This window comes from Montipora foliosa, chromosome 8 (assembly GCF_036669935.1).
Source record: "Montipora foliosa isolate CH-2021 chromosome 8, ASM3666993v2, whole genome shotgun sequence".
NCBI classification, from domain to species: Eukaryota; Metazoa; Cnidaria; class Anthozoa; order Scleractinia; family Acroporidae; genus Montipora; species Montipora foliosa.
Genome location: NC_090876.1, coordinates 13,014,392 through 13,026,891, shown reverse-complemented (window position 1 = coordinate 13,026,891; position 12,500 = coordinate 13,014,392). Strand labels below are relative to the sequence as shown.

Below are 12,500 nucleotides of genomic sequence, written 5' to 3'. Positions count from 1 at the left end.
CAATATTAGCAGTATGAAATGGCTTTTTTTTATGCAAGCCACACCTCCAGCTACACTTTCAATGTGAAATTACAAGTTTATGTATTTGTTAAACCAAGAGATTAAAGTTGACAAGCAATAAATGTTCTGAAGATGGAAAACTGTGCCTTATGTACTTCTCTAATATCAGTTCCTTGCATGTTAATGTCTCATGAGGACAATCGGGGCAAGGATTGATTTCAGGTAGGAGGGAGGTTTGACATTTCTTCCTATGATTTTCAGGAACTTACATCCAATGTTTTATCAAAGGTTAGTGACTTAAATAGCCGCAAATTCCCTGGTAGCTGGGATGAAGCATTTTAACAGAAAATCTTTTCTTAGTTTAAATGCCTAGCCTCCCCTCCTGTGGAGCCAAACATGTTTGCAGCAGATGTCTGCAGAAAGTTATGGGACCTGAAAGTCTTTAAGGAATACCTCTGCTGTTAAGGGACCCCTTCCCCTCTTCTATATAAACAGAATCCTTATGTTTTATTGTTTTTGTTGTTGTAGCCTGAGAAAACAGACGACATTTAGCGACACTACCACTGGTTTCCCCGCCAAATGACGTTTGAGAAAGGAGTGCACAAATTCCATACTGATGTGGCGTCACAACCCACATTTGGGTAGTGCTTCTGATTGGTTGAACTGCATAGGAAATTTGATTCCACCAATCAGAAGCAATATCCAGTGGTAGCATCACCAAATTTCGGCTATATTCTCAGGCAATTGCTGTTGTTGGAATAATAATAATAATAATAATAATAATAATAATAATTATTATTATTATTATTATTATATTATTATTATTATTATTTATTATTATTTAAAGTTTTAACTTCTGACTTAAGGCGATTTAAAGCGACTTAAGGCGACTTAAGGCGACTTTAGGCGACTTAAGGCGACTTTAGGTCCCAGAGTAGGCCTAGTTTATGAGACTACTCAATACATTTGCAGTTCAATCTCTGTAATCCATTCTTTGTTTACCCCTTTCTTTCCTAAATCTTCATGTTGTAAAGAATAAATCTAATTGCGTACTGAGTTAGGTTGGGAGTTTTGTACTTGTCACGGCTCTTCGCTATTTAAACTTCCGCTTTATTTTACGGTTAAATACCGGAAGTATTAACTCGTGCGTAGGCGTGCTTTTTGGGCTTCATTTGGCGTGTGCAATCTTCGGGGCATGACGAAGCAGGTTTATATCCAGAATATGTCTGCTTAGCTGTTCATGATCAATTCAGTGTAGTCATGGCCAGATTCATAGGCCTGTTTTTTACCTTAGCGCTGTCCAAGTACCTTCTGTCTCAAGTTACGGGACATTACAGGTGCAGTTCATCGGGGATAGCTGGATGTGAGTGCTTGTTTTTGGGAGCTTGTGACGCTCACGGAAAACCAAGAGATAACTTGGATCTAACTAAACACGTGCCATTAGAATTAGAACTGTTCGGACATCCTCAGTATGGACTAAACTTGGCGTATTTATGCGAAGGCCGCACGGTAGGTATACTGTACGACTGTAATAATCGAATGCCGTTATATGCAGCCACTGTGATTCGTGGAAGCCAGTTGTCTGGAGCACCTGGCAACCGACCGAATACAGGTTTTAAACTTAGCAAAAGTGGATTAGACAAATATTTTCAGCAATCAGACAAGGACTACGAGAAAGCTTCACTGCGAAAGATTTGTTTCTTTGAAAGGAGTCGTGGAAAGAAATTCATTGACGTCTCTTGGTACATAGCGAAGAACTTGATGACCCCGCTCTATGAGGTTTGTATTGGTGGGTCTAGTGACGTAAAAACAATAATGCATAGGGGTCACTTGGTTGCCTCACAGTACGGCGTAGGAGAACAGACATTAAAAGAAGCAACTTTTGTTTACACCAATGCGGTCCCTCAGTTTGGGGATTTCAATTCTGGCCTATGGCAAATCGCTGAAAGTGCACTCGTGGATTGGTGTCGAGACAATTGTGCAAATAATGGCAAGAAATATGCTGAAATGTTTATCGTTGTTGGTGTGACCCCTTCTACGATCTTAGGTCCCTCGAAAACGAGATACTTTGGCGAAAATGGATTCAGCACACTAAAAATTAAAGTGTAATGTTACGAACGCAAAAATGTAAAATTACACCTTGTAACTGTGTAAACTATTACACCAAAAGAATCTTCTAAAATTACTCTATATGTAGGGTATTTTTACACCTTGTTACTGTGTAAACTATTACACCAAAATAATCTTCTAACATTACGCTAAATGTAGGGTATTTTTACTCTTTTTAAAGAATAAGAGTTTATGGGTATTATCAAAGATAAAATTACACAGTTGGAAGTGTACTTTTACACCAATTTTAATAGTAAAAGGCCGATTAATCTTAACCATGTTAGATTGGTTTTTTGAAATGATACAGTTGTGGACTTATAAATAGCTATTCATCAATATGATATACTGGGCCGAACAAACTGTCCTCAGGGCTTATTTATTTGTACGTAATTCTCATTGCAGTCTGGCTCAATTTGTTACACTCTCTAGTTTAAGTATGAATATATCAACGTTTCGAAGACATTCGAAGATGTATCTCTCGTGTCATTCTCTGAGTCGCTTTCTCCCTCTTAACTGGGCGAATGTTCCGGATCATCCGAATCATCATGAGAAATAATTTCGTTCTCTTTTCCTTCATCCGTTTCCTTAATAAGTTCGGGATGGTTGCGGGAAAAATGAGATTCAAAACTTGAAAAGAGTAAGTCTTGCTGTACCCAGGTCTACCACAAGTGACAAGAAAATTTGGGTCGTGCAAATGCCGACTACGAATGTGAGCCAGTACCGGTAGTTTTTTTAAGCTCCTAAAAATCTGGTTCGTAACAAGCATAGGTGTCAGCTGCACGGTGAAATTCAAAAGGTTTGTTTCCGGTTACAAATGTCACTTCGAGCCATGTGATTGGCTGCGGTATTTACGTCTTCTGACAAAAATTTCCGGTCAAAAAGGCGACATAATTCTCCGTCAATCAAGATGCATTATTGAACAGCGATAAAGAAACTTGATGACCCTCTTTGTACTCCTTTTCATTCGGCCAGTCTTTGGAGAAGGGTTTGAATATTTGGAGGTCCTGTTTCTTGCGTTATTTTAAATTCAATGGCTGCTAATGGATCCTCAGATGTTAAACTATGGACAGTAGAGGAAGTAGGCGAATGGCTTACCAGTTTAGGCGCCCCGTACAACGAATATGCTGAATCCTTTCGTGCTGAGTAAACTGTGTTCGTTACTTCTATTGTGAAGTTTTGAATTGAAGGTCATGATGTCCTCATCGTTCTTTGGTGCGTATTGTAGTCGATCCAAGTGTTTTTGGATCGACTGCAATTCGCACCAAATGACGATGTATTAAAATACATAAAAAAATACAAGCTGTTTTCTGTTACGTTGAAAACGAAAGAATTGTTGCAGTGTTTTGACGTTCCTTAGATTTGAGACACAAATGGAAGGCACTGTTAGCTCGTTATGTCACCCAAATCAAGACCTTGGGTCCCGGCGACGGTCAGTTAGAATACTTCTCCCGGAAAATGATATGCCGGCGCGCAGAATAGGTGAAATCTACCTAACTTCATAAACATAATGTTGTGGTATTCGTTCGTTGGCGAGGCGACCGCAACTTCCCGCCTTAACATTTAATATAAATATGTTTCTTTCATGCATGGAAATTGATGAGGAATTCTTTGCTTGGCCTCTTGGAAAGCGGAGTTATACCGGTAGTGATTTGGGAGCATAACTTATTCGTAATGTTGGACCAAAATTGAAGATTGTAAGGAAAATTGATTTCCACGCGCGACAACAGCGCCAGGTAAGTGTAAAGGACCGGTACTACCCATGACTCACCAGGGGCGTGATATTACAAAAATGGCGGCTGTTTTTTACTGAGATATATTTAGAGGAAGACATACGTGTCACGAAGTGAAAACATTCGTGAAAGGCTAAATAGAAGAGAACTTCATGAGTAACCCATTGCTGAACCCAGACTATGAAGTGTTGGCCAACCTATAGCCCAGATAACTTTATCTCTGTTTATTATTCCATTGGTTTAATTGGTGTACTTTGTCTACTTTTGCAATAATAATATTCTTGTTTCATTCTTAGTTCGTTTGTTCCGGTTCGGTTTCGTTTTCCAATCGGTTTTTTTCCCAGTCGGTCACCACACAGGCTAAATATAAAGTGTTGTTCAATGGAATTGGACTGATTTTATTCAAATTGGCTCTTTGATTCAGGAAAGCAATGAATTTGAGGATAAATAAATTAATAGAGCTGTGCAAGGTTAGATTACAATTCAGCACAAATATCCCTTGAATATTTTAGTGTAAGGTCTCCATTTGTTCTTACTAATGAAGATACACCTATTTATTCCTCAGCAACATAGTGCGGCCAGCCAGTCAACTACAGACAACCACTAGCAACACTTCAGTCTGAAGCGAAAGACAGTTGACAGGTGAGAACTGTTCACTCCACATTGTTTTCCTGTCCTTATTAGGCTAGTACGGCTATGGCAACAGTTTTTCCTTTGTTTGAATTGTTTAAGTGGAGTTTACCCTTTTTTTCTATAAGTTTAAGTCAAATCTGAACTTCCTACAGTTGTATCTCATAAATTTTATGAAGATGCTCAGGATTTGGGTTGTTTTAGGGGTAATGATGAAATGGAAGTAGTAGAATACAGTGGAGAACAAGAAAGAATTATGGAAAGCTATAACTTTCTTATGTAATCTTTATTCTTTTGGTCTTGAAGTTTTGTCTTGTGGTGTGTTTTTGTCATTAGGTGGTGAGATTTGTTATTATGTGAGGAGGTTTGATGATTACGTGTTGTATTCCATCGTGTTGATAAAGTTTGATTGTTATGTATTTGTTTCTATCATGTGTTGAGGTCTTCTTTTGACCTACCGTACTCTATTTACATTTCGTGTGGTGTGCTTCTTTTATGGCATTGAAAGTAAAGTAGATCTCACCATACAGATAATTTAAGTAATGGTCCGGCTAAGAAGCAGGCAGCCCAGCGGCAAAAGTACTTAGAAGCTGCTTCTCCAATCGAGGCATCTGATTGGCTAATATCGGAAAATGTCGAAAAAAGATGAGAAAAAAATGAAAAAAAAGCCTTTTTTGGATTTCTTCTTCCCCATGCCCTTGATCTCTGTCTCTCGGCCAAATTTGGGCATTGTTCTATGCGCCATTCGCCAATCGGCAAATGGCGCATAGAATCTTGACGATATTTACAAACATAGTTTTTGAAGGCATAATGATTTGTTCTACGAAACAGAATCTAATTTTTTAGACGGCAAGTCGATTACATTTTTCATTGAAATTCAAATTTCGCGCTTTTAGCTGCTTACACCAATGGGAACAGCCGAACTTAATTTGATTAAAAATGTTGTCACATTTTAACTAACCGACGCTATTGCCGCGGGCTATTGTTTTTCTGCCTGCTTCTTAGCCGGACCATTACTTAAATGTTATAGTTTGCTATGTAGTATAATATCCATCTGAACTGGCGGGTGGCACACCTCATACAGTTCAATGTAACTTGAAAAGTAGATCTAACCATGCAGTTAATTTAGTTGTTATAGTGTACTATGTAGTATAATTTCCATCTGAACTGGCAGGTGGCGCACCTCATACAGTTCGATGTAACTTGTAAAGTAGATCTAACCATTCAGTTAATTTAGTTGTTATAGTGTACAATGTAGTATAATTTTCATCTGAACTGGCGGGTGGCACACCTCATGCAGTTCAATGTAACTTGTAAAGTAGATCTAACCATTCAGCTAATTTAGTTGTTATAGTGTACTATGCAGTATAATTTTCATCTGAACTGGCGGGTGGCGCACCTCATACAGTTCGATGTAACTTGTAAAGTAGATCTAACCATTCAGCTAATTTAGTTGTTATAGTGTACTATGCAGTATAATTTTCATCTGAACTGGCGGGTGGCGCACCTCATACAGTTCGATGTAACTTGAAAAGTAGATCTAACCATTCAGTTAATTTAGTTGTTATAGTGTACTATGCAGTATAATTTCCATCTGAACTGGTGGGTGGCGCACCTCATACAGTTCGATGTAACTTGTAAAGTAGATCTAACCATTCAGTTAATTTAGTTGTTATAGTGTACTATGTAGTATAATTTCCATCTGAACTGGCAGGTGGCGCACCTCATACAGTTCAATGTAACTTGTAAAGTAGATCTAACCATTCAGTTAATTTAGTTGTTATAGTGTACAATGTAGTATAATTTCCATCTGAACTGGCAGGTGGCGCACCTCATACAGTTCAATGTAACTTGTAAAGTAGATCTAACCATTCAGTTAATTTAGTTGTTATAGTGTACAATGTAGTATAATTTTCATCTGAACTGGTGGGTGGTGCACCTCATACTGTTCGATGTAACTTGTAAAGTAGATCTAACCATTCAGCTAATTTAGTTGTTATAGTGTACAATGTAGTATAATTTTCATCTGAACTAGAGGGTGGCGCACCTCATACAGTTCAATGTAACTTGTAAAGTAGATCTAACCATTCAGTTAATTTGGTTGTTATAGTGTACAATGTAGTATAATTTTCATCTGAACTGGTGGGTGGCGCACCTCATACAGTTCGATGTAACTTGTAAAGTAGATCTAACCATTCAGTTAATTTAGTTGTTATAGTGTACAATGTAGTATAATTTTCATCTGAACTGGTGGGTGGTGCACCTCATACTGTTCGATGTAACTTGTAAAGTAGATCTAACCATTCAGCTAATTTAGTTGTTATAGTGTACAATGTAGTATAATTTTCATCTGAACTGGAGGGTGGCGCACCTCATACAGTTCAATGTAACTTGTAAAGTAGATCTAACCATTCAGTTAATTTGGTTGTTATAGTGTACAATGTAGTATAATTTTCATCTGAACTGGTGGGTGGCGCACCTCATACAGTTCGATGTAACTTGTAAAGTAGATCTAACCATTCAGTTAATTTAGTTGTTATAGTGTACAATGTAGTATAATTTTCATCTGAACTGGCGGGTGGCGCACCTCATACAGTTCGATGTAACTTGAAAAGTAGATATAACCATGCAGTTAATTTAGTTGTTATAGTGTACTATGTAGTACAATTTCCATCTGAACTGGTGGGTGGCACACCTCATGCAGTTCGATGTAACTTGAAATGTAGATCTAACCATTCAGTTAATTTAGTTGTTATAGTGTACAATGTAGTATAATTTTCATCTGAACTGGCGGGTAACGCACCTCATACAGTTCGATGTAACTTGTAAAGTAGATATAACCATGCAGTTAATTTAGTTGTTATAGTGTACCATGTAGTATAATTTCCATCTGAACTGGCGGGGTAATGCACCTCATACAGTTCGATGTAACTTGCACCTTTTGTAATGTTCTTTTCCACTTCATTTTATATATGCAGGTTGTGCCTACTGAAAAAGAGCTACCTGGGTTGAAGCAAGATTCTCCCCCATTTATCCTAATTGCGGGCGAACTCCCGAATTATGATGACATTTATATCGTTGCAAAAGGCGAACGAATACTAAACGTTTCGGGAGGCCACCTCGTTGCTCTTAAATGTTTAGTTTGTTTTTATTATACTCAAGTCTGCACAAATACATACATTTTCTTGGCGAAGCACGCTCTCCAAATCTTCGATTCATACAAAATTCCTGTCAATGCGACAGAACTTGATTCTACCTTCTGCGATCGTGTGCAATCACGATCGCAGACGATCGAAGAACTTTCTGCGATCCGCGTCGTCTGTGATCATATGGAAACCAACCTTAATGGCCCTAGGCTAAGTTATAGAAATGTGAATCTAGAGTTGTGTATTTTTTACTTAAGTAAGCGATTGTAATTTTACGCTTGAGTTTGTGACCCATCGATGTAGTGTCATGTGTAATTTTACTTATGCAGACAATGCCGTTTAAGTCTTATGTAAAAATTCCCTCTGTTTTTAAAGATGATTTCCAGTCCGTACTGCGTAGTCTCAGCACCCTTATGTTTAATAAACATTATAAATCTGACTCGACGGAATGTGAATCGATGTTATTCGTTGCGAACCACATCCACATACCTTATCTTTGAGGCCTTTCAAATTCTTTTTTCAACAGCTTCATTGATTTTTACAGCTGCAAAGTTGTTTCATAAAGTGATATGAGACAGAACGAAGCATCAAGCTTCAACCACTTCGCATCCATAATGGCGGTTGTTTTGAAACTTTGCATTTACTTCATGTAAATCCTACAGGGCCATTCAACGTCAATTTTCAAAAAATATCTGTTCGGAAGACGATTTGAGATCTAGAATTTTGGGAACATTTTTTGCAAAATTTCTTGCTTGCCTGCCTGTCCTAGGATTTTCGAACATCTAAAAAATGGTGTAATTGCCCATTTGTAACGGATTTTTACCCTAAAAAGGTCACCTAGAATTTTCAGGAGCCTTTTTTCTGCCTGAAATGTTCGAAAAGGTAAGTTTTGATCCCTATAATTTTCGGATCACTAGACTTTCAGCTAGGAAATCCGAACAGATGAAAAATTTTTAAGGGATAAAAATATGCTTATATATACCGTTCAAATACCAAAATATGTTTATCAACTGTATGTTTGAGTGATTTTGAACTGTATTCTCGTTGGGTGCCCCTGATCCTAACCCACCACTGATGCAGAACGTTTTCTTTCTCATGCTAATCGTTGCTATCCACTCCTCACGTGATTCAATCAGAAAAACCAGAGAGTCTTTTTCAGCGACTATCGTTAGGGATCAGAATATGCAAATTTTTCACTAGGGATTGATATTCGTTGCAGTCAGCATGTGTTACCAAGCCATTGTTCAGTGGAAGACTTAAGGTGTCACTGTGCTATGTGTGTTAAAAATTAATGCGAAAAGACATTTGCTCGTCGATCCGCCAAGTTCACAGGTCCACTCGTATTAGCAAAGGAGCACGCCGTGAGATTGCCGTGGACAGTGATAACTGTGTTCACTTAAAACAAACTACTGCTCTTTTAGTTTATTATTATTTCATCATTCTGTTGGTTATATTCAATACCTTATAACACATTTAAAAGCTAAAGGTGCTTAAATGTAAAAGACGGGATTAAAAGCTCTCGATAGTTGTGTTTACATAATTGAGAAATATCCAGTTGTTTTCGGTATCACCTTGTTGTAGTTGAACAATGAAGCATTCCTTTATGATAAGAATCAAACACGAATTGACCTCTTAAACTTGCACGTTTTCCCATTGCAGACCACGTGATGTTCCCGAGGAATTCTCCTTTTGTTTTTTCATAAGTTACATGTTCGTAAATAAGCGCGTGCATAAGACGACATTTGAAAGAAACTGTTCTCCAGAGTAACATCACGTGGTCTGAAATCGGAAAAACAAAACGTACAAGCTGAAGAGGTCAATTTGTTCTTTCCTGGCAAAATGGTTATCCTCTGGTACTTTCATAGGCTTTTAACAGCCTCGTAAAATGTTTGAAGGAGCCGAAAACACCGATTGGCGATTAATTTTACCTGACTCTTTTTTGCATCTAAAAAATATTGCAACTAAATACATCATGTTTCATGATCCGTTCCAGATTTCGTGAAAGGTTGAAAAGTTTTGGAAACAATCCTTGTTTTTACTTATCGCAAACTGAGGCGCTCGTAGCTGCTTACATAGTTGAGGACCCTTCCAATGGTAGTCTCATTTTGGTAGCCTGCCAATGGTAACGCATTCTTTTTAGATAAAAATCAAACACGATATCAGTCATGTTTTCTAACAATATCCGGAAGCAACTGATCGCAACAGAACTCTCATTTTGTAAGCAATGTACCCACGACTTCTTCACAGTTCTTCTCTGAGATTTAGCATGAACATTGGAACCCCACGATGTGAAGAGACGTGTATGATGAATTGTAAACTGGTAACCTACGTAGACCCGTCTTATCCTTACTTTATTTAGTCTATTGTGTTCGTCATTTCCGCCATTCCTTTTAGTTTTGAAATATGTGTTACGACACATCCACCACTATAATTTAGTAACATCTAAACCTGGAGAAGGCCTTACCTAATACAGTAGTCTTTGACTTTCCATCATTTTGCTTTTCAAGTTTGGCTGATTAGATCTCCTGTGAGATCCAACGTTTCTTTATTTTTTCATATATTTTAATGTTCACTGCTAAATCACTCCATAGACATGTCTCCAATATGTAATCATCCTTTACACTCTGGATGAGGTTTCTAAGCAAACGCTATTTATGTCATTACTTAGATTTTCATCTGAATATCAACGGTAACGCTAGAAAATTGTCATGCACTAATAATGATTATCACGCTATATATTTCTAACATCATCCCCCCATTCATCTCAAAAAGAGCAGATATTCATTCCTGTAATAGCAACTGAATCTCCTACACCGTAGCAAAACGAACTCGAGAGTAATTCAAAGTACCGTTTGTTACAAAAAAAGACGTCATGTTAGTCTTAAACTGCCACAGTGGTAAGTTCTCCGTTTAAAAACCTAAGTGTTCAAGAATCGTGTTCATCAGAAGCAATAGGCCTTATCAAGGTTTTGACCGCCATTTTGACGGGTAATAGACCAATTTCGATATATTAAAATTCTGTCCGAAACAAAAGGCATCATCTCGAGGCTCTGGGGAATAAATATAAGGATTTGTAGGAGTTTATTCCCCAGAGCCTCGAGATGGTGCCTTTTGTTTTGGACTGAATTTTAATATATCGAAATTGGTCTATTGTTACTGAAAATTCGCGGAAAAAATTACAGACAAATATATGGAAAAATTGAAAACGCTTCCGTGCATCTTCTGTAAAAGGTTAGTGCCTAAAATTTGGTCTGTATAACCTTTTGCCCTGTACCTTCAGTTCTCAATTCATAATTTTTTCAGAACTAGCGTTTAACGAAAATTATTTTCATCGGATCCCCATATAAACACTACAAATTCTTTACGCTTTGCCTACCCGTCAAAATGGCGGTCAAAATCGTGATAAGGCCTATAGCTCCAACTTAAGATGGTTTCTATCTTTTAGCGCAGCACGGCGTGTCTGCCGTTGTGGAGCGTTCACATTAAAATGCAAAGCCGTTGTTTTCAAATTCCTGCAGTTGGTAGCCTGCCTAGCCGGAGTTTTAGTTGGCGTAGAGCGCGCGAGCAAGCGGCGAGAGCGGCGATGCCGCGAGGAGCGTCACGCTCTCTACGGTCCTATACCCTAACCAACTAAACCGCCAGCTACACACTTGAAAGAGCATTTTCTAAACGCTCTATTTTCGTGACAGATTTGCGCGAAATAGTGTGGACGATGAGCCTAAGCAAGAAAACGAAGCTGGGTTATTCGCAACTATCTTGGGCGATGGTCTCTTTTTAAATTTAGAGTTTTAGACCAAACGCTTTGCGTTTTGAATGTTAAAAATCTTGGCGTATAATAGTGTACTATCCGGTTCCTGCCTTCGGCACTGTACCATTCTGAGTATCATGTACATGGAATGATATAAAGCTGAAATAGATGGCCTTCTCACGAATCAGAACATAGCGAAATGTCTTTCCGTGCCTTGGCGAACGTGATTCCTTTATTTTACGCATTTGAAAATGATTTTATAATTTTTAACCCTTTGAAAATTTATCCTGTTACGCGTTTTCCTGTTACTCTGTTTCTCGTTATTACCTTACTCTGTTTAGTAACACCCCCTTTTTGCCACAAAAGCGCAAACTTTAGAGCGCGGAAACAGTCAATGTTTATTCAACGTTAGGACCTCTAGAAGATTGAAGAACGGTGTATGTAGAGATGGCGTCAGAGACCGGCGTTTTAGTTGGGGTAGAGGTAGATACGAAACAAGCCATTTAAAAGTGTGCCCTAGCAATGTAAAATGCGTCCTAGGATATCGCACGTTTAAAGCTTGCAAAATCCTTTATCTCACGTAAATAACTATTTGATTTGACAGTTGGTTCCAAGCCTTTGCACCTCGATAAGAGAAAGAACTTTTAGGCTTGGTTCCCACTAGCGACATAAGGATCATAATCATAATCATAATCGCACTCATAAACATAAGCTTCTTATGATCTAGTGGGAAGGTGAACGAAATCAAGCCTTGTCATACGGCAGCCTTACACTTCTTTATTTCGTGTACCGGCTTTAAAAATGGCTGCCGAACGTATTGATCGCACTTATGATAGGCCTGCTGTCATTAACAGCATCAAATCGGGAATTTCTTCGACAACGGATCGTCATCTTGCACTGCATACTAATTCTGTTACTTGTTGATTTATGGTGATGTCGCTTCACAAAAAAGAGGGAATACAACCGGCGTTTTTGGGTAAGCCCGATATTCAGAGAAAGGCAAAGACTAGGATGTTATCATACTCTTATTCAGGAACTTTTATAAGAATGTCTCTGGAGTGATTTGAACATTTACTTAGTCTGGTGGCTCCACGTATACCCAAACAGAGAACAAAGCTTCGAGAACCTGTTGGACCA

At 38.2% G+C, this 12,500-nt stretch overlaps 2 protein-coding genes across 3 annotated transcripts in view; both read left to right on the top strand.

The window, feature by feature from the left end:
- LOC137967747 (serine/threonine-protein phosphatase 6 regulatory ankyrin repeat subunit C-like) overlaps nt 1-12,500 on the top strand; it is a 193,769-nt gene that overhangs the window by 92,185 nt on the left and 89,084 nt on the right. The gene's annotated exons all lie outside the window — the stretch shown is intronic.
- LOC137967428 (uncharacterized) lies at nt 1,187-8,054 on the top strand. The gene is made up of 3 exons (XM_068813951.1): nt 1,187-3,187; nt 4,405-4,481; nt 7,448-8,054. Exon 1 carries the CDS (start codon nt 1,261-1,263, stop codon nt 2,107-2,109), a length of 849 nt encoding a protein of 282 aa, XP_068670052.1. The 5' UTR covers nt 1,187-1,260; the 3' UTR covers nt 2,110-3,187; nt 4,405-4,481; nt 7,448-8,054.